At 45.2% G+C, this 22911-nt stretch overlaps 2 protein-coding genes across 7 annotated transcripts in view; both read right to left on the minus strand.

Annotated features, from left to right (window-relative positions):
* NEXMIF (neurite extension and migration factor) overlaps positions 1–3947 on the minus strand; it is a 114007-nt gene extending 110060 nt beyond the window's left edge. Inside the window, 1 exon segment of the mRNA XM_015860660.3 lies at positions 3809–3947. The gene's annotated coding sequence lies outside the window, so the exon portion shown is untranslated.
* A 10647-nt stretch (positions 3948–14594) lies between these two features.
* The window catches only part of ABCB7 (ATP binding cassette subfamily B member 7), a 40139-nt gene continuing 31822 nt past the window's right edge, over positions 14595–22911 (minus strand). For all 6 annotated transcript variants that reach the window (XR_014945211.1, XR_014945210.1, XM_015860544.3 and 3 more), the window contains 3 exons: positions 22377–22480; positions 20728–20835; positions 14595–18128 (listed from right to left, as the gene is read on the minus strand). Coding sequence is in view for 4 of the 6 variants with exons in the window: in XM_015860544.3 (XP_015716030.2) it covers positions 17910–18128; positions 20728–20835; positions 22377–22480 (431 nt within the window). In the remaining 2 variants the exon portion in view is untranslated. The remainder of the gene's footprint in view (positions 18129–20727; positions 20836–22376; positions 22481–22911) is intronic.

Below are 22911 nucleotides of genomic sequence, written 5' to 3' on the forward strand. Positions count from 1 at the left end.
GCTGCGACATGGACAGGTGGTTTTGATATAGTGGGCATCCTCGGATAGACATAAACAAACCATGGGAAATCACCGCCAGCAATCCCCACAGAGGCAGCGGGAACACAAGATTTGTGTTTGCTTCAACACAACAGAGGTTAGCGGTCGGCTTTCCCTTCTGCCCTTCCCAAATTTCTACCCACCTCTCCACATTAAGGCATGGCAATCCACCAAGCCAACGTGAGAATCCTGATGCAATGGATGGGAAAGCGCCATTATTATATATATATATAAATGTACAGCTCCAGCCAAAATACTATAAATTAAAACAGAGCTTCAGTGGCACTTCTGAGGAATAAAAAAAAAAAAAATAACAAAAAAAAAAAAAGAAAAAGAAAAAGAAAAAGAAAAAGGCTTTGGAAGCTTCAGATTTGAAGCTTCACAAGCTTCTTATGAAAAATGCAAGCTTTGAAAAACTTCAGAAGATTTAATGTTCTTACTCTGGGCTCTTCTACTGCCAATGGACTACGGACGCTGTAACTAATAAAAAATAATTAATGCCAATAAACAGGCTTTTCCATAAAGCCTCAGCCTCCCTTCTCCATCAAAGGCCCGAGCCATTCACTGGCACATTGTGAAGAGAACAAAATCCATGGGGCCCCTCCTGCCTGCATGCGGTTCTCCAGCACTACAGCTCAGCACCAAAGCCCCTCGTCCAGACAGAGGGCTGAACACCAACGACCCCAAAGCTACGTGCCACTGCTCTGCTGGGAATCAGTGGCCAGTCCATGTAGCCTAGGGAAGCAGAAGCACACACTGGGTTGTGCACAGAGGGATGACAGCCACCTACTTAGACAGTGACCTCAGTAATGGCAATGTTCAGAAAGATGTTGGAAAGGATCTGGCAAATGGAGCAGGTGAGCACCGCCAGGCCTTTTGGACCGACATACCAAGGTGATACTGATGGGCAATGGTGGAATAACTGGAAGGGATCCATCAGGAACCTCACACCCACCCACATTCTTAAGGCACTGCACAAAAATTATTTAAAAAAAAAAAAAGAAAGAGAAAAACGTGATCGATGAACAGAAATTGCCAGCAGAATTCTCTATCATGGAAGACTATCCAGACAGGAGCTTGGATAAATCACACAAATTGGGCATTTCACAGGAAGAAGAGTTGCCAGAGCTTTGTTAAACCGAGCAGGACTGCAAGCTGAGCTTGTGCCGCAGCACCAACCCCTCCTGCACAGCTGAGGGTCAGGGCTCTGCCCAGGCTGCCACAGTCCCACAGACACAGCCCCAGCTCAGGGCCGCAGCATCGCCCGCCTGGGAGGGACACAGAAACACCTGCAAAGGATGAATTGTCAAGATTTAAAGTTTTAACATGAGCTAGCAAACGCCAGGGATGAAAGAAAGCCTGGGATGAAAGATCTCCGTGACACCTGCTTTGAATAAAAAGGCTCTACTACAAAAATATCGGAGACCTGCTGGTCTAGAGCCTTTGCTTCGTGCCATTCCCCAGACGTCAATTTGCAAGAGATGCACACAAAAGCAGCATTACACAGATTACATGCTATTCCCCTGAACTGCAAACAAAATCCACCCGGCGCTGCCGCACCAAAGCCACCTTCCATCCACCCGCATGGAGCCTTCATTACGGAGCAGGGATCAGCGCTGCTCTGCACACAGCAGCTCCCAGCACCACCTCTTCTGCGGCTCAGCTCCACCGGATCCCAAATTTCTGCACATCCACGGCTGCACAACCATTAAGCCAACAGTGGGCACCAACAGCAGCGCAGCTCGTCCTGAGCTCATGCACCCTGCAGATAGAAGCCATGCCCAAGGCCGGATGCTCAAACCAGCTCACAGACTCCAGCACTCTCAGTGTGACAACAGCCTCAATACACAACAACCAGCAGTGCCAGCAATGTGAAGGCACCTGGAATCTGACCCTTTGCTGTGGCAGGAGATGCTGGGGGGAGCACGTTGTCTCACTGCCAGCTCTGCCACAAAGCCAGGCGGGCCAGCACCTGGCAGAACACATGGAGATGGGTACAGAGCTTGTTCCATTGGGGGCTGGGAGTGCAGAGATGCAGCAGCAGCAACAGAAAGCACAACCCACTGACAGGTGAGAGTGCAGCACCCTTCATGTAACAGGTGGATTTCATTGATGTTATTTCGCTCCTAATTCTTGAAATATATATATATATATTAACTCCTTCACAGATCATCAATTTCTGAGAAGCAATCTCAACCCTATGGCCTTTGACATCCACTCTCAGGGCCGAGCACAGAAGCAGCAGCTGCAGCACTGTATGGGACAAGGGTGAGCTCTGGTGAGCGCACAGCCCTTCCCTTTGAGATGGATTATTTCCCACAGCCACTTTCCATTTGCTTGCAGCAGGGCACAAAGTTTACAGGGACCATACATCGCCGTGCTCAGGGCAATGGGCGCAGAGGGCCCATGGCTTCTATCACCCAAATGCAACAGAGGAGAGCTGCTGCTTTCCTGCCCTGCTCCTGGGTGCCAGCCCGCACTGGCTTAGCGTGGGGCTGCTTTCTCCCTCCTGGTTCTACACCCCATGCATCGTTTTCCAAAAGCAGAAAGGAAAAAGCCGCACCAAACCATCCGCAAAGCATCAGCAAAGAGGAGGGCCCAGCACATGCCCCACGCACCGCACTGCTGACCCTGCTCAGCTACTCACGCTACAACACAACAACCGCAGCCTTCTCCTTCCTTTATACCGCAGAGAGACCGTCAGCGCTCAGAACCGACCGTCCGACGGGCAGCGGGAGCCCCAGCTCCGAAAAGCGACAGCAAACAAAAAGCAGAGCAGGGGAAGGCCCCGGGGCGCTGGGACAGGCAGGCCGGGCCCCGCTCCGCTCCATTCATTTGGCCGAGCGAGGCATCGCCGGGGCCGGCCGCCTTTCCCCCGGCCGGATACGCGCTCACAAAGGTACCGCACGCTGCGCGGGCCGGCGGGGGCTCCATTTCTCGCCTCGCTCGGAGCTTTTGGGTAATAATTATTCACCGGCCCCGCCGCCACGAGCGGAGCCCGATCGGCGCAGCTTTGTACGAGCCGCCGCCACGGCTCCATCGCCGCCCGGCCCGGCTGCGGTGCCCCGCGCTGCCCCTGCCCGGCCGCAGCATCCCGGGCACGGCCGCCTCCTTCCCTTCCAAATCAACCGAAATAAAATAATAGAGCGTTGGCGCGTGGCAGATTTATTCAGCGAGCGGCTTGATTTATTGAGCAGACTTGACACACATCAAACCCTACTACGGGCTTACATAATTGTTATCCGCTCGCGGCTCCGCTCCTTTTGTCAGACGCGTTCGGGAGAAGCGATGCGACAACGGCCGCTGCCGCAGCCCGGCCCGGCTGCTCCCCACCTGCGGCGGAGCCTTTGTGCTCCTCGGCCCTTCCCGGCCGCCCCGCAGCCCCACGCGCGGCTCCGAGGCCGCTCCCGGCGCGGGGCTCCGAGGCCGGGCCGCTCCGGGGCCGGGAGACGGTGACCGCCGCCCGCGGGGCCGGAGCGCGGCGCAGACAATGCGGCGGCCCCGTCCGCGGGCAGCGCCTCCGGGCCGCTCCCGGTGCCCCGCTCGGCTCCGGGCCTACGGCGGCGGGACCCGCCCGGTGCCACCCGCGAGGGGGACCGCGGCCGCCGGCGTCCCGCGTGCCCCGCACCCCCCCGGCCCCGGGCCGCACGCAGCCCCCTCCTCCTCGTTCTCCTCGTTCTCCTCCTCCTCCTCCCCCCCCGCCGCCCCCTCCTCCGCGCCCCCGCCCGCCTCGCGCCCCCCTTCGGCCGCTCCCGCCGCCGGGACTCACCTCGACGCCGGACCCGCACGGGAGGCGGCCGCCAGGGGCCGGGGGTCCCCCCGCCCGCCCGGCGGCGTCGGTGACGGCGTTGGCTGCGGCGCCGAGCGCTGCTCCATGCGCCCCGGGCCCCGGCGCGCGCAGGTGGACGCGCCCGCCCCCCCGCCCCTCCCCCGCGCGCCGGCCCCCGCCCCTCCCCCTTCCCGCCGCCCCCCCCCATCACGGCCGCCGCCGCCACCGGCCCTGGGCGCCCCGCCGCCCCCCGCGGGCCGCCCGCCGCCGCCTCCCGCCCCGATGCCGCTCCGCAGCCGCCGCTGCCATTGTTCCCTCCGCCGCGGGACCGCCGACACCCCCTCCCCGCCCCAGCCCCGCGCCCGTTCCCCACCCCCCCCCCCCCCCACTCGCCCCGGCCGCTCGGCGGGAGCGCGCACCGCGCCGCCGCCGGGCATAAAGGGCGCGCGGCCGCGGCCCCTCCGGCGGCGTGTTGTGTCGTGGCGTGTCGGGGCGGAGCGGCTCACCTGGCGCCGGGCCGCGGGCAGGTGCCGCCGCCTGGGCCCGCCGTGCCCCCGGCGGGGAGGGGCGGCATCGCGGCGCGGGGCACGGCCGGGCCGGGCGCGGCTGCGGGAGGGAGGAGGGCGGGACGAGGGAGGGCGGCCGCTGCCGCACCGCGGCGGTGCTGCGGGAGAGGGGGAGCGGCGGCGGCGGGAGGCGGTGCCGGGCCGCGGTACGGCCCCGGTGGGCGCGGGGCACAGCCGGGAAGGAGGGACGCGCCCGCCCCGCCCCGAGCCGAAAGTTGCGCACCTGCGGCCGCGGGGTCAGAGCGGGGCTCGGGAAACGGGGAGCGGAACCTGAGCGCGGCCGCGGAGGAGGAGCAGCATCACCGCGGGCGTTCGGGCTCCGTTACCGCGAGCCTCGGCACCCAGCGGAGGTTCCCACGTTAAAGTTTCCGCTCGCGGCTCGCTCGGAGCAACGCTGCTTCTCCATCCCCGACGGCGCACGGCTCACGCTCCGACAGGTCGGGCAGATGACACAGGGACTTGCGGGCGACGCTGCGGGGCACCGGAGCGCCCCGAACTCAGCTTCGGCGCTGCACCGCGGGCAGCAACGCGGTTGTTGTTCGGGCAGAGCCGCGCCCAGGCCGTGCCATACGCCGCGTGCAGCCACGGCCCCACGTGCAGCACCTCGCACAGCTGCCTGCCCTCAGTTTCCCTCCCAACAGCAGGACGTCGAGTTGCAGAGTTCGGTCCTCGCAGCCTTACATAGCCCTAACGCCTGGCACCGCACCGCCTTTAACTTCACCCCTCGTGTCCTCTTCTCTGCGGAATGATTAAAGTAACAGAAATGAACGACAGCTTTACAGGCGCGCTGACGCGACACAAGCGCAGCCATCCGCCCTGCCCGCAGGATACTGAGTTTGCAGCCTGCCGCTCAGACCCGTGTGGCTCTTAAGAACAGGTGCTAAGGGAGCTCCCTGCGGCACAGCGATCCCACAGCCGCGATGGGAGGAGTGATCGCCATCCGGCAGCACACGGCACTGCCCTCCTTGCATTGCACAGCACAGCCAGGCGTCCCCACATGAGGCAGATGCTTACACCTGTCCTAATCTCCCCGCTGCCTTCGACCAAGACCCTCCTGCCCAGGTGACTCTGCTTTCAGCCACTTGTTGGTCGGTCCAGGAAGGGAAATCAACATCTACAGCCACACAACCTGGATGATGGTAACAGAGAGCCAACACCGCAGAGCCACAGCTTCTTCTCCGGTGCCTGGGACATATATGGAGAAAAGGAGAGGATGCAGAAGGTGTGAATGGAGCTGGAAAAGCAGGCCCTGGAGAGGTCTGTTATCCAGGCACAATTGCCCCAAATGGTTTTGTTTAGGGATGGAGGCAGGGACCAGACTGGGGAGGAAACAGCAGGCCTGTACATAGCTGGAATGATTCCCTCCACATTTCCTGGTGGTTTTGGCTCCCTTCTCAGAGTGCTGAGGAGCTGGAGAAACACAACAGTGCTCAGCCCATGCTTTTCCTTTGCCGTGACCAGTAATGTTTTGGATGCACTGAGAAAAGTAAAACTCAGAGCCACTGGGGTGGCTCAAACACAAACTCCTCCTGTGCCCAGTGAGGCCATAGAAAGAAAGAAGGTAAGGAGGGGCCCACGTTTATTTTCTGGTCTTCTCTGCCCTCCAACTCCCCAAACATCCTTCCCTCGCACCACCATCACAGGGCTGAAAAACCTTCGTCATTCGAGTCAGAAAGTTCCAGCAGATTAATAACCTCTGAGGCTCCCATGGCTGAATACAACATTAAAACTGTGTTGCTAATTGGCTGTGATCTCCCAGATTAGTCCATACCTATTTCTCTATTCTCTCTCCCCTCTCTTTCCCAACACTTCAACTTTAAATCACAAATCTTGGTTCAGATCGCACATTTATCTTACCATGTTCCCATGGCCAAACACCTGATTATTTGTGGCTTCTGAACAGGAGGAAATAAAAGCACACATTTGTGCCTTGGCCAAGAGGAACGCTCTGTGGACAGAGGGCTCTGTGTTCTTTCATTTCCTTGGCAGGCCTCACACCCTTGGACATTTAGGAGAGGCTACTGTATTAGCAGAGGAAAGGGAAAAAAAGAAAACCTACTAAAATGCAAAAAAAAACCAACCCAGCAACTACAAAAAATAGGCTTAAGAATGGTGTGGTGTATTTGCAACGAGCCAGAACACAGGTTAGAACAAAATATGGAGAGAGCAAAAGGATCAGGATATGCAACAAGAAGTAGAGGTGAAGGAAAGTGGGACCAACACGCCAAACAGCCCCTGCTCACTAAATTTACTGCTCAGGCAGCGATCCTTGGGCCAGCAAGAAGCCGGTTGGCTGTGCATCCATCATGGGTTTGATCCACTCGCAGGCAGTAAATCTAGTGAACCAGGTTACACAGCACGCCTCTGCTACGTGCACAGACCGGTGAACTGCAGACAAGCAGTAGGTGGTTCTGGCCCTATCCACCGCTTTGGCCAAGCTGCCGTGCATCTAAATATCCTGGATGAGCACGGCAGAGTTGAAAAGAGCTGGTGAGAACTCCGTGCCAACAGATGGCAACTCAAATTCTGTTTAGCCTTGTCATCTTTCATGTTACGCTGCTGTCTCCGTTTGGGGCGGGCTGCATGGGAACAGGAGGCAAATAGCAGCGTTTCCTTGTGCATCTTGGATGCACCCACATCTACGTGAACAGAAAGGTGCAAATGCTGGGGGTTTACTACCTGCTTTTCTTTGGGACCTTAGTTCATTAAGTACAAGAAAAGCAGTTTCATTAGCACGCGTTAACCAGTGACTTCCATATTACCACTACTGTCTCCCATCAAAGAGCCATTTACAGAAAACAAGGGCAGAGGGAAGAAGTTGCTTTGGCAGCTTTAAGATTATACGCCCAAAGCTTTCTACCCTCTGCCTTGTATTTTTATGTTAAAGCATCGTGAGATATTACCATATTTTTCATTATTATTTGTGGCACTAAATACTGCAGCACGCAGTGCCAGATGGCTAATATTCAGAATAAAAATAATGCAAGGCCAATCATGTATTCATCCCACTTTCCCAACGCACACAGTTAAAATATTAGCAGGCTTAAAATCTGGGTTGTTTTTTTTCCTGTTTTGTTTTGCTTTTCCAATGTAGAAGAATAGCACATTACAGAATTATATGCGGGCACATTATCATACAAGCGAGCATGTATAAGAATCCGACTTCCCATTTTATCTGTGTGTTGCGAGGATCTTAAAACATGGGTGCACCTTTCTTTCACTTTTTAGGTTATTTCGCCTAGTAAGGAAAAGCAAATAGTTCTGCAATGCATTAGGAACGTAAGAAAAACCTTCTCCCAGAGACTGTTATTGGTATGAAATACTTCTTTTTTTTTTTTCTTTAATATATAAACAGCTTGAGTCCTAAACTTAACCAGATGGAAACGTGCCTACAAAGAATTGGATCTAATTCAGCAGAGACTGACAGCCAATAGATGAGCCAATTTAGACCATCGTATGCCAAAAATGGTCAATCATGTTATCTTATGTGTGACTCTTACTCTGGCAGATGCCTACTCCATCCAAAGGACTCTAAGCATCTTTTTGGAAGACAGGATTATTTTACACACGCTTTAGAAACATCATAACAATGCTTGATTTCTCTGGAAATATTCCATTTAGTTTCAGCATTTTCACAAGGGATTTTTATTAATTTGAGGATATACGGTGCTTTAATTGTCTCCTTGCAGGAAAAAAAATGCTTTCCAACCCAACAAAAACTGAGCTGCAGTTCAAGGAGAGTCCCCTATTTATTTTAATGTTAATAAAAGGAAAGTTTTACACCCATGCAAACCAACTTAGCTGTCTTCCTTGGGCAGAAGTTCACTTTTGAAAACAACACAACAATAACTACAGCTTAAATACACTTCTTTCATCTCTCATCAACTTCCCAAAAATAAAGGCTAAGGTAAAAATTAAAGGGCATTTTTTATAGTCAGGGTTTTTTTGGGTTTTAGTTTGGGTTTTTTTCCTGGTAACTCAGTCTCTCGGGATATCACATTTTACCTTCCAGAGAGATGCTGTTCATCTGCTTCAGCCTGCAACACAAAAGGATCCCTTCACATCTTTGCCACATCTTTCATCCTGTAGGAAATGCAGGGCATGCAGTTTACTTTTCCTTTTTTCCCCTTTCTATCTTGCACCTAGCTTAAATAGAAACAGTAAAAAGGGGGGAAAATCCTTATTCAGTTATTAGCCTGTCCTAAGGACATAGGGCAGCTTGGTTAGCTCTGCAATGCATCACATAGCCTGTAGTTATACCCCATACTTGCTGTCAGCGCGGCCTCTGTTTAAATTCAGCCTGATTTTCAGCCCTATCAGTTCTCAAGTGACGAGATTTCTCTGCTCCCCAGACTGAAAGCTACAGAAACCAGTTACACTGTTTCTGAAACCAGTTACACTGGTTTCTGTTACCAGTGTTCCCATACCAGTAACACATTTAGGGAGTCATCTTCTTTCACAGGACACTGTGCAAGGCCGCACACAAGTTCGTAGGTTAACATTTTTCACTTCATTACCTCCTGCAGTCAGAGAGGAATAATCTCTTGAGGAACTACTTTTTAGTCTCTCTCAAACATTAGGAATATGATGTGGTCCTTTATAGAGAAGTCCATCTGGATGACAACATGGGTCCCAAAGTAAGACTATCTGCCCCCACTTTGGGACACAGCCACTCCATTTCCATGACCACCCCCATCTCCAACAGGAACACAACCATGCACGTTCAACACATCACAGGCAGCTTATGGGCTTCTCAACATTTTCTAGTTGACTGTTATGAGCCCCCTAAGTCATCAGCAAGCAATGCAGCCTCTTAGTCTTCTGTTCATCACGTCCTGACTGATGCGAGCTGTCAGACTAAACCCAAACCGTCAAACAGCTGTAATTTGCAGATTTAGTAAAAGAGCTTAGTATTCCTTTAAGTAAAGTACTTAAGAGATACATCCAGTGAATTTTAAAGTCTATGCAAGTTAGCATAGTTTTCTACTTTCCCCCTTCCCCCCCTTTAATACCAGTAAAGCAGCTTTGGTCTAAATCAAAGACGAGCCTGTATTTCCTCTGAATAAATTCCAACCAAGACCTTGATATCAAAGACTGAAAACAGCCATTTACAGGATTTGTTTGTCTAGACACCTATTGGAATCATTTGGACACTTATTTGCTAGAATTAAAACTCCTTTTCCAGTAAACTAAACAATAACTAGAAAATTTGGGGGCCTTAAATGCAAACAAAACCATGGTGTAATCAATATAAAACACTTTTGGACAGCTTCTGGAGTTGTTCATCTATTGAAATCAAAAGAGAAATACAGAAAACAAGTGTTATTTGCCTTTGACTTGCTATAAATTACTTCTATGCTATTTATAGTAGGTAATATATTTAAGTATTGCAGTCTGCCTTCAGTTGTTTTCTGTTCCTCCTTTCATTAACTCCGGTCTCTATGCTTACCTTTAGTATGTTATATATATGTATATATGGGACCCGAGTTCTGAGATACAAGGATACAGCACCAAACATTTCAGCACAGGTAAGACTCTTGGCAGCAGCACTAAGCAGAGGCGCAGGGTGCTGGCAAACACTGTTTTCAGTGGATGTGACATTGAGAATCATCCCTTCCACACCGCTAGAACTGCGCACATGTATCGCTCTCTGCAAAGCTCTCTGGCCATTTTGGAAGCAGAGCTCTGTAACCTGATCACACACAGACACGACTGAGGATCGGATGCCTGTATAGCCCAAACAATACAGAAGAGCAAACAGGCTGTTCACAGCTTCCTCATATTTCAGGCTACTTGCCCTCCCAAACTGCAAGAAGCAGATGCTGTGACAGAGCTCCCCACACAGCACTCAGTGAAGCAAACCCCTCCTGGCAGGATGGCTGCTGCCCAAGAGGTCTGAATGCAGCACAAGGGCCTTCATTGTGCAGCGTCCCACCGCACAGGTCACCTGCTACGTTCCTTTGAAAGCAACACATGAGAGGGGAAAAAAAAACCCGACCCTGTGTGACAAGCTGGTCATGTTTCCTCAAGCTCACAGACAGGATTTTTAAGGGGGAACTACAGGAGAATTCCAGTCCAGCTACAGGGATAGGAAAGGGAGAAGAGGCAACAGAGCAAAGTAAGATAATGTTTAATAATGTTTAAGTAGCTGCAAGGAAAGCTTGAGGTGAAGCAGTTAAGGGACCATTTTTATACAACCCTTCTCCCCACCACTCTCTAGCATTTCCCATCTAAGCTTCTCTTCGTGAACCATTTATGTTTAAATACTGTAAAACACTTTAAAAAAAGTGTTATTGCTCTGTCCAACATAGTGTCATTATTTTTTTCCCTAAGAACTTCAGAAACCTTGTTTGCCCAGGCAAGGGATGTTCTCAGTAACTGCCCTGCAGTCACTCTGTGTGGCACACACACTGAATAACACTGACTGCAAAACAATTCCCTCCACACCCTCTAAGGTAAACCTCAAGAGTTCCACAGTACAATTTTACTCATCTTTTCAACTCCTTCCCAGTCTCTGCTTTAAGCCATTCTCAGGTATATACACACACTCTTTCCACATTATAGACTCACAGGAGTTTAGATTGAACCATTTAAAAGCCTGAAGTCTGCCGAAGTCGCTCTCCCTCATCAGAGCTACAGACATTTGTGACACGTGCTATGTGGGACAGCAAGCCAAAAACACGCGACATTCACCCACTTCATGTCAGCTCCCTGATGTAAGTACTAATATATCACCACTCAGCACTTCAGTTGCTTTGCTTAACTTCTAGAGATTTAATAAGCTGCTCCTTAGAACCTCTTTCCTGCTGAGACTGTGGGATTGCCATAAGTCTCCATTTGGTGCGTATTTCTCTGGTCTAAACATTTGAAATCCAATACCTGCTCAATCCCCACACAGGCTTTGAAATAAACCCAGGTGAACTCTGCACAGGGCAGAAAGAAATGCAGCAGCCTAAAATATCTCTGCTTTGTCCTCTCCTTACATCCTGTCAAGTATCTGATATTACCTCAATCACTTCATAGTATCAGCAACTCGTGCCACTCATTCCCATTTACAAATGTTCTGCAAACACTACGCTTCACCAGAGAACATTCCCCGCTTTTCATTATAAATAAGCTCTCTCTTTTTTATTATTATTATCTGTCTTCTTAAAAAGCCTGTCTCTTTTTCCAGTCACTGAAGAGATGAAGATTTTTACACTCATGTGACAATACCTGAAACTCCTATTTCCATTTCAGGAGAAAGCGACATAGCCCTTCACATAATTCATGCATCAACTGCACATGAAATGCTCGTTCCTAATTACAGACTGACCTTCAAATTCCATTTCCTGCAACCAGCTTAAAATGAAAACTTTTCATCTTTTCAACCTCCGCGTTTCAGAACACGTATTGGTGCTTGCACAAGGCCAGTAAAATCCTCAGATGACACTTGTAGAGCACTTTACAATGCATTCAAAGGACACAGTACAAGCTGATATACTGTGTTCCAGCCTGTTTCTTCCTCTCGATAATGAAAGGAAAGAAAATCTCTTCTTTTCCCCCCTCTACTCTCCAGGATAAGGCTGATAGCTTTACAAGACACATTTTAAGTTGGTGTGACATAAATGCTTTACTCGACAGTTTTATAAAGGGCTACAAAGCACTGAAAACTGAAATGAAATATGGGGGAGCTGAGATGTCACATTAGTCTTTCAACAACAGAGATGCTATTTTAAATTCTGTCTTAAGACACAACTGCTTTTTTTTTTTTTCTCCCCTCAAATAAAATATCTATTGTGCAACTTAGTACAACTGGCACTTCTTAAGAAGGAGATCATACAAGGAAGCACTAATAATGTATAAAGTTGTGATTACGTTGTAGCCATAGGAAGCTTGTGCAGTAGTTCAGTTAATTCATAGGCTGAATTCCATCAGCTCTACTTCCACGACAGCTCAGCTGTTTAAGACAGTTAATCACAATTCACCCTCTGGGACATGCCTTCAAGTCAACTTAGGAAGCTACACAGCCTGGCAGGCAGCTTGCCAGCATAAACAGCAATATTTTGGGTAATGAGGGTCCTGACAGGGTTGACCAAATACCACCTAGAAAAGTACTTTGTGTCTGATGCTGTTTTAGGCTCCTTCCTTACACACCCACAGAATAATATGCAGCAATAATTTCCCCTGTACAGCAGAATTCCCAAGGCATATGACCAGTGACCTGAAGGCTCAGGCAGGCATTCCTAAAGAAGACTGTTTCTCATTTCAGGTGCCACTGGGAGGCTCTGGCAGTGCCCTGGTGGGAGACAAGAGGGAACTGGATGCTGGATTGACCTCAAGCCGTAGATCTTCCTTTTGAGGATCACAGGGTTGCTGTTGGGCTTCCATGCAGCTTGTGTCTCTTCCTCAAGTTTTATTTCAACATCTACAGAAATTGATCAGAAGTCTTAATAAGGATTTTATATACATTTTTGTTTTAGGCACTGACCACCTGAGGACTTTCTGAAATAAATAATAATCATTTAACAGCGCTGTAACGTAGCAGCCACATTCTAGAACTTCAGTTCTACAGGATGCTCAGACTTCACAACTGACCTCTCTCATTAATGAAACTGTCATTGAAACGATAAGACAACAGTATGTCAGAGCACTGCCAAATCACATCACACCACTTCTCATCATTGCTTCAGAAAAATGCCCTCGCTCCTCCCAAGAGATACAACAAGCACATCCATTTGCTGCTATAAACACATCCAGCTGCCATTGAACCTCCTGTCCTGTGTGCTGGCTGCAGCCAAGACTCGCAGCACAAGTCAGGGCTGAAGGCAGGGAAGGGTGTTTAGATGCCTGACTACCCAAAATAAACGTCGCATTACATTTTTCCCCACTGTGAAACATTAGATAATCAATAGAATACTAAACTGTCAGTTCTGCAACCATTGTGTGAACACAGATGGGATGTTAAATGAGCATGGTAACCTCAAAATGATTCCTAATTTATGTGAAGATTAGAAAACGCTACATTTGTAATTACTGTTTTCCTTGATGCACACACGCAACTAATAGAAGTCAGCACTAATAGAAGTTAGATGTACACGTGAAGAAAAACAACATACTCCCATTACAGCTCTTTCATTAATGACTTTTTTTTCTTGTCAGTAAGCATTTATACAGCATTCCTGCACAGGATTGTTAAAAGAGTTAAAGAGAAGCAAGCGAACCTTCAGAAACAACAGCTGCAAGTTCATCCAGTCATACACAGCAGAAGCAGCCTGCTCCAGGATCTCATGCCCCTTCATTATGGCCACACAGTGCTCAGTGACATCATTTTGAAACAGAACAACAGCAGGACCAGTGGTTATAGCAGCACCAACCCACACGGTGCAGATACATTAAAAGAACTATCAAAGCTACACAAATAACATTTCCCCTTCTCATTCAATAATGAGAAACTTGAGTTATGTAACATGAAATCCAGTGAGAAATTAGACACATCATCACTTCAAAAGAGGGTTTGGGCAATTTCTTAAAACACTTCTATTTCTATTGCTCTCCACTTCAGCGCTATGCTGGTAAAACAGTTCACTATGCTGCATTTTTACAAATGTATGTTTAAAAAAGAAACAGGCAAGCTTTTCAGCAACAGCTTCCACCTCATCAGCACACTGCGTATAACATGAGTGCCCTGCATAGAACCCTTACAGTTGGAACTACCACTAAGGTCATTCAGCCCAATCACCCACTAACCACTAATCAGGTTCATTAACCATGTCCCTTAGTGCCACACTGACCCTTAACACCTCCAGGGATGGTGACTCCAGCACCTCGCTGGGCAGTCTGTGTCCGTGCATCACCACTGAGAAGTTCTTTCTAATATTCAACCCAAGCACAACTCAAGGCCTCCCCTACTACTTTCACCTGGGAGAAGAGGCTAAGCCCCACTCTGCCTCAGTCTGTAGAGAGATTTTGCAATTCAGTACACTGAAGTTTAAAAGGCTACAAAGCCAAGGGGAACAGAATTTGTACATACATACAGATTCACCCTTCTCATTGATTATCTGCAATTGCTTGCCTTATGCTAACCCACACCCCTATAATCTGTTATCATTTCCACTGTCATTTCCAAGCACTGCAAACAATTGCCAATTGACTAAAAGGGTCAATTCGGAGCTTCTCTTTCTGGGTGGAAGAACCACACTTCCATAGCTGTTATTAAAATCATTTTACCAGGACAACCGTTTCTATTCACAAAGATAAATCCTTTATTTAATAACAATTATCTACACACAGATGAACAACAGGAGTCAAGGTAAGAAGTCTTCAATCAGGATTTTTACACCATATGATCTTAAGCTAGTCCTATTTGTACTTGAATATTTATCAGTTTACTGTACAATATATATTTTACACTTCTGTTCCAAAAGGAAATTTGAACATAATTTAAAAGCTGAATTTTAAGAGATTTGGTAACTACTAATCCATATAATAGCACTGTTGAGAGGAAACTGAGGGATCGTCTGCAAGGAGTTATGAATTTCCATTTCTAACAACCAAAACAAAATTACCTCTCCACCAACCATTAATGAGCTTGCTCACCTGGAGGTAAGAACAGCCACCGTCCTTAGAAGTTCATGCAAAGAAATTAAAATGACACTGGTTAAGTTTATGGTTAATAGATGACTACCCACTGCAAGAAGCAGTTTGGTTTTATGCCCATTTTTCCACAAACACATTTCTTTTAGAAAGATAAAAAATGAAAATGAAAAGAATTTTTATTTTTTCCCCACTCTAAAAATGCAAACAAGGATCTTATAATGGGAGCAGGCAACTTGAATTCAGAAAAACAAAACATCTAGAAGTCCAGGAACATTCCAAGAACGTGAAAAGCTTCTGTTCAGAAAAGTAATGTTCTGAGATGACAGAAGAGCAGGATTACAGAAATTCAGAGGTTATATCAGTTTCCTGTACAAAACAGTAGCTGTTTAAAGAAATGTCATATGCCGTCTTGACAGACAGAGAACTACAGTGAGTCTCCAAAGCCACGACTCTCCCACCATTGTGTTCTAAATGCCTGCTTAGAATGGTGACATTTTGGAGCCATAGTACATGAATGAAAATCCTAAACAAAGAGGTCTGAGCAAGAAAGTTTTACCTTCTAGCAGACAAAAGATTCACCAAGTACTGCTACCACCTCCCCAGCCGCCTGCTCACAAGCTAGACATGTCACTCACTGTTTTATTCTTGCATCCTTTGATAGGATCATGCAAAACTGCCAGCGCCTGAGAATCCTCATTTGTTCATTTACAACTCTCTTCATGACTTCTGCTCTTACAGGAAGTTTTCACCATTTAACTTGGGAAGGCAATCAGGAAGAACTTCTTTTCCCTTCATTTCTCATGTGCAGTTGTTAAGTTTACAATGGGAAAACACGTTTTTGTAACCTGCGCCTTAAAAGCAGATAGACAAACACATCATTCAGAGCCAGGAAGTTTCCAGATATCTCCAATTGCAAAACTCTTTCGAACAATTACTCTGTGACTACAGACCTCTCTCAGGAAACACCCTTGTTAAGAGGTTTGCTTAATGTCAGACAAATGGCAGCACATGGGTTGGCACAAAAAGTGATGGCAGAGATAAGTAATGGCCTCACAGCTGTATCAAACCCACTGCCAGTTTAAATAAAGCTTTGACTACTAGTATTTACTATCTGAGATCAGTCCTTATCCCCAACAAGCAATACTAAAAAGTTCTTGGTGTACCTGCAGACTCCATCCCCACTGCTCACATAAAACATCAGCTTTCTATAATCACTTGCTCACCTGAAAACTTACCTTCACAATCAAATTTAGCATTAAAATGGCTTTGGGCTCAGACCGTTTAGATGATAACGCTGGCTTTTGTGCTCTGGCCAATTAATAGATCATCTAAGCCCTGCAATATGCAAAACTGCCCACCAAGGAAAAAATAAAGTAAAAAACACCTCCTTCAGACCTCTGACATTTCTAAAACTTCACCTTATGATCAACCATACCGCTGTTAGAAACTGAAAAAAAAGGTGGGGAAACCAAAGTAAGTTAGAAGAATTCTGAACTGCCAATTCATTAACAAGGCTCCATTTTGCTTCGAGACTCCAAGGATGAAAATAAAAGTCCTTGCATTTGAGACAATATAAAAATTATTTTAAACTGCTGATTGATAACAGATTCTCTTCCCCTCATAATTTTAACAGAGAGAAAAACGAGAGACTAGCAGAAAAGATAACAAAGGTTTTGGTTTCTTTAAGATGCTGTTCCTGTATTGGGTTTCAGAGAAGGGCTTAACACAAAAGAATAAGCACTATTCAGAAATAAACTTCAAGCAGCATCAAATTCAGTGCTTTGCAAGTGCCCATACTGAGAAATTTTGCATAATTTTACTAACACAATTATACGAATGTAATTATACTGGTATAATTCCTCAGAAAAAAAAAAAAAAGTTGTTTTTCAGCATCCAAGAGAAGAATGCTTTATTTAAATTAAAAAAAAAAAAAAAAAAAAAGGAATTATACCAGAGTAGCTAGTGAAAAATAAATATGGTCAACATGCCTGGAGAGATAAGGCCTAAAACCAGAACCCTGCAGTGTCCCATGAATCACGAAGACTGAAGTAGTTTTGACTACTGAAATCTGGAGATGATTACAACACTCCCAACATTATCCAGGTTGTTTTCAACATCAGTGACAACAGGAACTCCTGACAACTTTTATTGAGTGCCAGTCGCTCCCTAATGCCACAACTGAAATGAAAAAGAGGGACTGCATTCTGCTTTGCCTACTACAGCAGATGTTGATGATAAAGAATCCTGATCTTGAACTCCTGTTTTTCATTTAAATAAAAGGCTCAGGTTCTTTATATTTGCATACAATATCTTGCATGTTTTCCATGAAGTGACACGATATTTTGTCAATTCCAGGTTTTTGACAGCTCTTAAAACCATTGAATTCTCTTTTGAAGGAATACATGTCCTGATAGTCTAGAAGTGCAGAAGATGTTTTCTGAAGTGGATTATCCCAGTGCTTCGCTTCCTATTAAAAACTCTGAATATTTTGTTGATGTTTTTCTTATTCTTTACAGGAAAGGTTTCTAACTAGATCACCACTCAAGAACTTAATTAAACTGCACCTTCATCAATAGCAAATGGGTTCAACTTAGCCCAATTAAAACATTTATCAATCAATGACAATAAGAAATAATGTAAATCAAGGACAAGTCTGTTTGCAATTTAATAATCCATCTTGAGAATTTACCAATGCCTACAAATTGCCATAAAATACACTCTTAGTTGAGAAGTTTAAAGTCTATGAAAAAACTTAGCCAATGAGTATTAGTTTCATAAAGATGCAGAATTATAACTCCTTTGGTTGAAATTATGCCCCTCAGAGTAACTGTAAAAACCAAAAACTGCAAAACCCAGAAGGTTTTTGAATGGTGACTTAAAAAAACCAAACCAGAGCAGCATGTCACTGTTATCTTGCATATCGGGACTCAGTAGAAAAGATTAATCCAGAATCATACTTAGCATGAACAGTTTCCACAGCCTTTCACACTATTAATAATTTCTTCTTGCAGTTTCTTCCTTTCTTCCTCTTTGGACATCTGGTTATTTTTCTCTCCCCAGTTTGGATCATTATGACTATTCAGTACTTTGCTGCTCTGTGTATGCCACATTTCATAATAGAGAGTGCTAGGACTTGCTAGAAGGTCCGCGTGTTTACCACGTTCCGCAACTTTACCCTGCAAAAGAATGGGAGTGAGTGAGTAACAATATTACCAGACCTTTAGGAATAGAAATGCTGCCAACATTTGGGCCAACATTTTACACTAATTCTCAATCAGGACAAGTAGGGACAGCAATGAAAAGATCAATGTGCGTGCACTGAAATAAATGTTGTTACGCTGTGTGCTGATAACAAGGAGCTGTGTTCTTCTCAAGCAGGAGTGTAGACATCTTCTGTCCAGCTGGACAAAATGTAAAGCCCACCAATATGAGACAGGTTACTATCTAAACTGAAAGTGCTATTTTAAAGAAGCACAGAACACTGCAAGAGGAACAAAGTGCTAAACTGCTACCAGATAAAAGGCTGAGGAACCTAACAAAATAAACACGTAATTGTCTTTGCTTGGTAAGAAATAAGCTACATTGAGAAGCTAAGAGAAAAGAGCATGCAGAGAGGGAATTGTACTAATAAACAGAATGCATTTAAAATCAAATCCTAGAGACAAGTAGCATAAATGGCGCTTTTAGATGGGTGCTCAGTTACTTCTGTCATTTTAAGTGCCATCATGAAAACTGTGTGCATTTAGTTCATCCATGCTCTTTGTTTTGAAGAGCAAAGCTGATTTATTGACTATCATTGTGGAAATGGGAAGGAAGAGTTGGGGAAAATACAAATCCTACAGACAATGAAGCAATAGCATTCTTCAGAAAAGAACACCAAAAAATCCACAATCCCACCAATCTGGCTCTCATCTTTCTCATCTGAAAGATACATTTACATTTGCTGACTTCAAATTAAAATAATGTATTCGTTCTCCAGCTATTCTTTCTTTTGGGAAAAGACAGCTACATGGGTTTTGTATTAGTTCCAAATTCTGATTTACAATTAAATCTACCTCCTTGTGACAGCTGCTGATGAACATGCTGGGAAACAAAATTGGGTCTTGTCACTTTTATTACTAGTCGTGCTGGTGGAATCTGAACAAATACACACTTGACCAACATAACAGCAGAATTTGTTTTAAAAATTGAGTGGTTAATTTAGAGTTCACTATAGCAGAGACTGGGCTTTTGAACGATTCCTTCTTTTTTATTTTAAATAAATCTTGAGCAATCACCAGGAATTTATTTCCTCCATTCGGCTTTGCAGCCTCAAGATCAATATCATTAGTATTGTTTGTTTACTCACTTAAGAACAATTCTGATTTTATCCAGGCAAAGATGCTCAAATTGTAATGCCATATTTGTACAGCTAAGCAAAAACAGCCGTGATCACCTTGTCGCCTCATTTCAGTGTTTGAATGAGCACAGCACTTGTCCATCAAGCTGGGCCAAGAGGCGACTTTCTGCTGTGCACCAGTGCTGCCTCCTGAAGCACCGTCAACTGATCAGCAATGCACCACACTGCCTTACTCATCCACAATCTCTATTACACTGAAGTCATTCATGGAAGTAAGCACCCTAGCTGTTTTACAGCTCTAGGTTGTGCTTTTATTTTTAATTTAACAGTTACAGGGTAGCACAAAACACATTCTTCAGAAGCTGTGAAAAACTTGCATTGAAAACACAAAGTTGCAGACTGCCTTGTTACATGCTAAAACACATTTGCAAGATGTAGTAACGTGCAGTTACACCAAGGATACACCTTAGAAAAAGATATTTCAGCAACAGCCAAAAAAAACAAATAAAAAGTATTATAAATGAGTTCCACTACTTTGCTTTAAGATTATGTGAAGCTGAGGGTTGTACAGCAAAGATAATCACAAATGTGACCCTCATGTAACATTTTGTTCTAATTCTCCATGAAATCATCTAATGCACAGCAGGAATGGTTTATTTTCTTCTAAAAACACACATTTTTGTCACTAAACACATCCATGGTCACAAGCATATATACAGCAACTGAAATAAAAGAAAGCAGAATATATCCTTTACGTATCTATATCCAGTTATAAGCAACTGAAGAAAATGAACACAGGACAGAGTGAATATAAAGCAAAGGCTCAACAGTGATATTAGTAAATCAAATATTGAAACTTTTCACAAACGGAAGCATGCAGAAAGGGAATAATTACAGTTTTCTGCAGGAACAATAGAGAATGGGGTTGAGATTTGCAACAATTAGATTGAACAATCCTACAACAGCTTTATCTGCATGGAAACAGAACACAGACTCTCTTTTGCCCTTGAAATGAAAAAAAATTATGGATGTATTTGAAAAAACTGGCACTCACTGAGTAATGAGAATAAAGCATAAATTGGTTTCATAATGTGTTCCCCCAATCTGACAGTGGCATGTAATAAATCTGATTAGCAACACGTAACATTAAGCCAGTCTCAAAGCATCAAGCGAAATTTGCCGGAATCCACATAAAGAACACGTAGCTAAAATGCAAATGAAGGAAAACTGCGTACAACATACAAGAGCTGAACGTGCAAGTTTCTATAACTAAAACTGTCAGTTGCAAAGAGAGCTGGATTTTCCTAACATGGTTCATCTCCACAGAAAGAATTTTCAGTAGCTTGGTGGAGAGTTGGTATTTCAGAATGGACACAGACTCTCTAAAACGAATACTGAGATTGTGTGGGAATGACAGTTGCCAGCCCCAGCCTCACCTTATCCAGCACAATGATTTCATCTGCATCAACCACTGTTGACAGCCGGTGGGCAATGAAAACTGATGTTCGGTGTCTCACCACATCCCTCATAGCACTGAGAATATTCTGTAGGATTAAAATACAGATGTACTTTTACAAGCTGCTGGGCTGTAGAGAAATAGTAAAATCTGGAAATACACAAGATACTGAAACGAACATTGAGAAATTCCTCTAATACATCTAATGCTACACCATAACAAGAAACAGCTACGGCTTACCTATAGAAGAAAGAGTCCAAGCACAAAATAAAGTCTAATAAAGTCCTCATATGTGGAGAACAGAAGGGGAGAAGGAAAAAAAAGCTTTCATTCACAGAAGAAAAAAAATGCAGATATCCCATGGTACAAAGCTTCACTCAATTTCAGGAAAAACTCCCCTGTGTAGCCATGCTATAAAATCAACATTAGCAGTAAAGACACAAAAATAATAAGAATGACTTTCCAGTTAAGGAAAGTTAAAAGAAAAAAACCCTCCCAATACCAAGTCAACATGGATATGCCTCAGGACTGCTCAACTGTGTTCTGTTCCAAACCGCACTCAGAAGTGAGCAGTACCAAGTGGGGAGTTCGTGCCCTCACTACAGTAAATGAAATGCTCACTTATTCCTGACAAAGGCAAGCATTTCGCAAGGAAAACATTCCAATCGAAATGAAAATGATTCATTTACATTTGCTGTCTTTAAAGTGCAGAACTGCTGTGAAGCTCTCAGCTTTATGATTCTTGCCATAAACATGGGAAAATGAAAGAGAAAGAATCCAGCAGAATTACGTATGTTATGAACGTTTCTCATCCAATGAGGAAGCTACACTATATTTGAATGAGGTACTATATGGGTGTACAGTTAGTACTCTGATTTCCTTACACGTGGAAAATGAAAGTAATTTAGTGATTATACGTCAATAAATTCACTCAATAATTTGCATAAGTGAACACAAACACAGCTCTAGCTCTAGTTCCTGATGACAGTTTGTGAAATTACTGCTGGTGCTGAGAGTTGTGTGTTTAAGCAAAGATGTAGTTATGAAGCCTGATGCAGTTACTGTGGTAGTGTCATGACATCTATGTCACAACACTCTGATGTTTCACAGCCCTTCCTGTGAAATGAATACAAATTAATACCAGTGCTGCAGGTTCCGCCTACCTGATTTGCATCTCAGAAAGATGCTGCACAACAAACAAGAGTTTCTGCTTTGCACTACGTCACAGTTATTTACAAGATGATTTTACTGAATGCTAAACATCATCTGAACAAATTTTAACGTGAACTGGAAAGCTTTACACACAGTCTGTGGCCTCATGGGTATTCATAATGGCACTGAGAAAGGAATGTTTAATGGTGAATAGGACTTTAACAGTATAAAACAGAAGGTATATCCAGAGACAGAGCCAATATCCTTTCGCTATGTCTCTAGGTGGTCAGAGACACAGTACCTCTGCTCTGGCCTTTAAGAAAAGGGACCAAACATAGGATCTCTTCACAGAAGTCCTATGAAAGCAAACATGAGCAATCTGACAATAAGAACTCTGAGAGGGAAAAGGCAAGGAAAAAGCATTAGAATCAGACATCATTGCACCACTTAGCTTTATATTCCCTTATCCCAATTTACCTCTTCTGTAATTGAATCTAAAGATGATGTTGCTTCATCATAGAGAAAGATGTGTGGCTCCTTTAACATTGCTCTAGCAATTGCAACTCTTTGCTTTTCTCCTCCTAAATAGAATGGGGAGAAGGAAGGAAGAGGAAAAAAAAAAAAAAGATGAAGTTATAACTGTGATCTGCAGGATATTCCAGATTCAATAGGAAACAAGACTGTTTGTCATGTTTTACTTTTTCAGTATAGATCATAGTTGCTACTGATGAAGGTCTGTGCATAGGTTATATTATATAACATACAAGTGGTAAATCAAAAGTAATTCAGAATAGCTTACAGTTTTAGAAAAGAGCATTAGACTGTTTCATACTACAAGGCAAAAGCCTTATACAGGTAGCTAATAACGGCAGTGCATGGTAATTATTCCACACAGCAATGGGCATGCACCCATTTGCCTGCTTTAAGCTAATGCCACGTGTGTTACACAAGCATATATACACCCTATTTTCTCTCACAAATTAACCACGCTTTGTTCGTGCCTGCTATGTTC

Source organism: Coturnix japonica, chromosome 4 (genome assembly GCF_054131305.1).
Source record: "Coturnix japonica strain WE chromosome 4, WE-NBRP24, whole genome shotgun sequence".
Classification (NCBI taxonomy): Eukaryota; Metazoa; Chordata; class Aves; order Galliformes; family Phasianidae; genus Coturnix; species Coturnix japonica.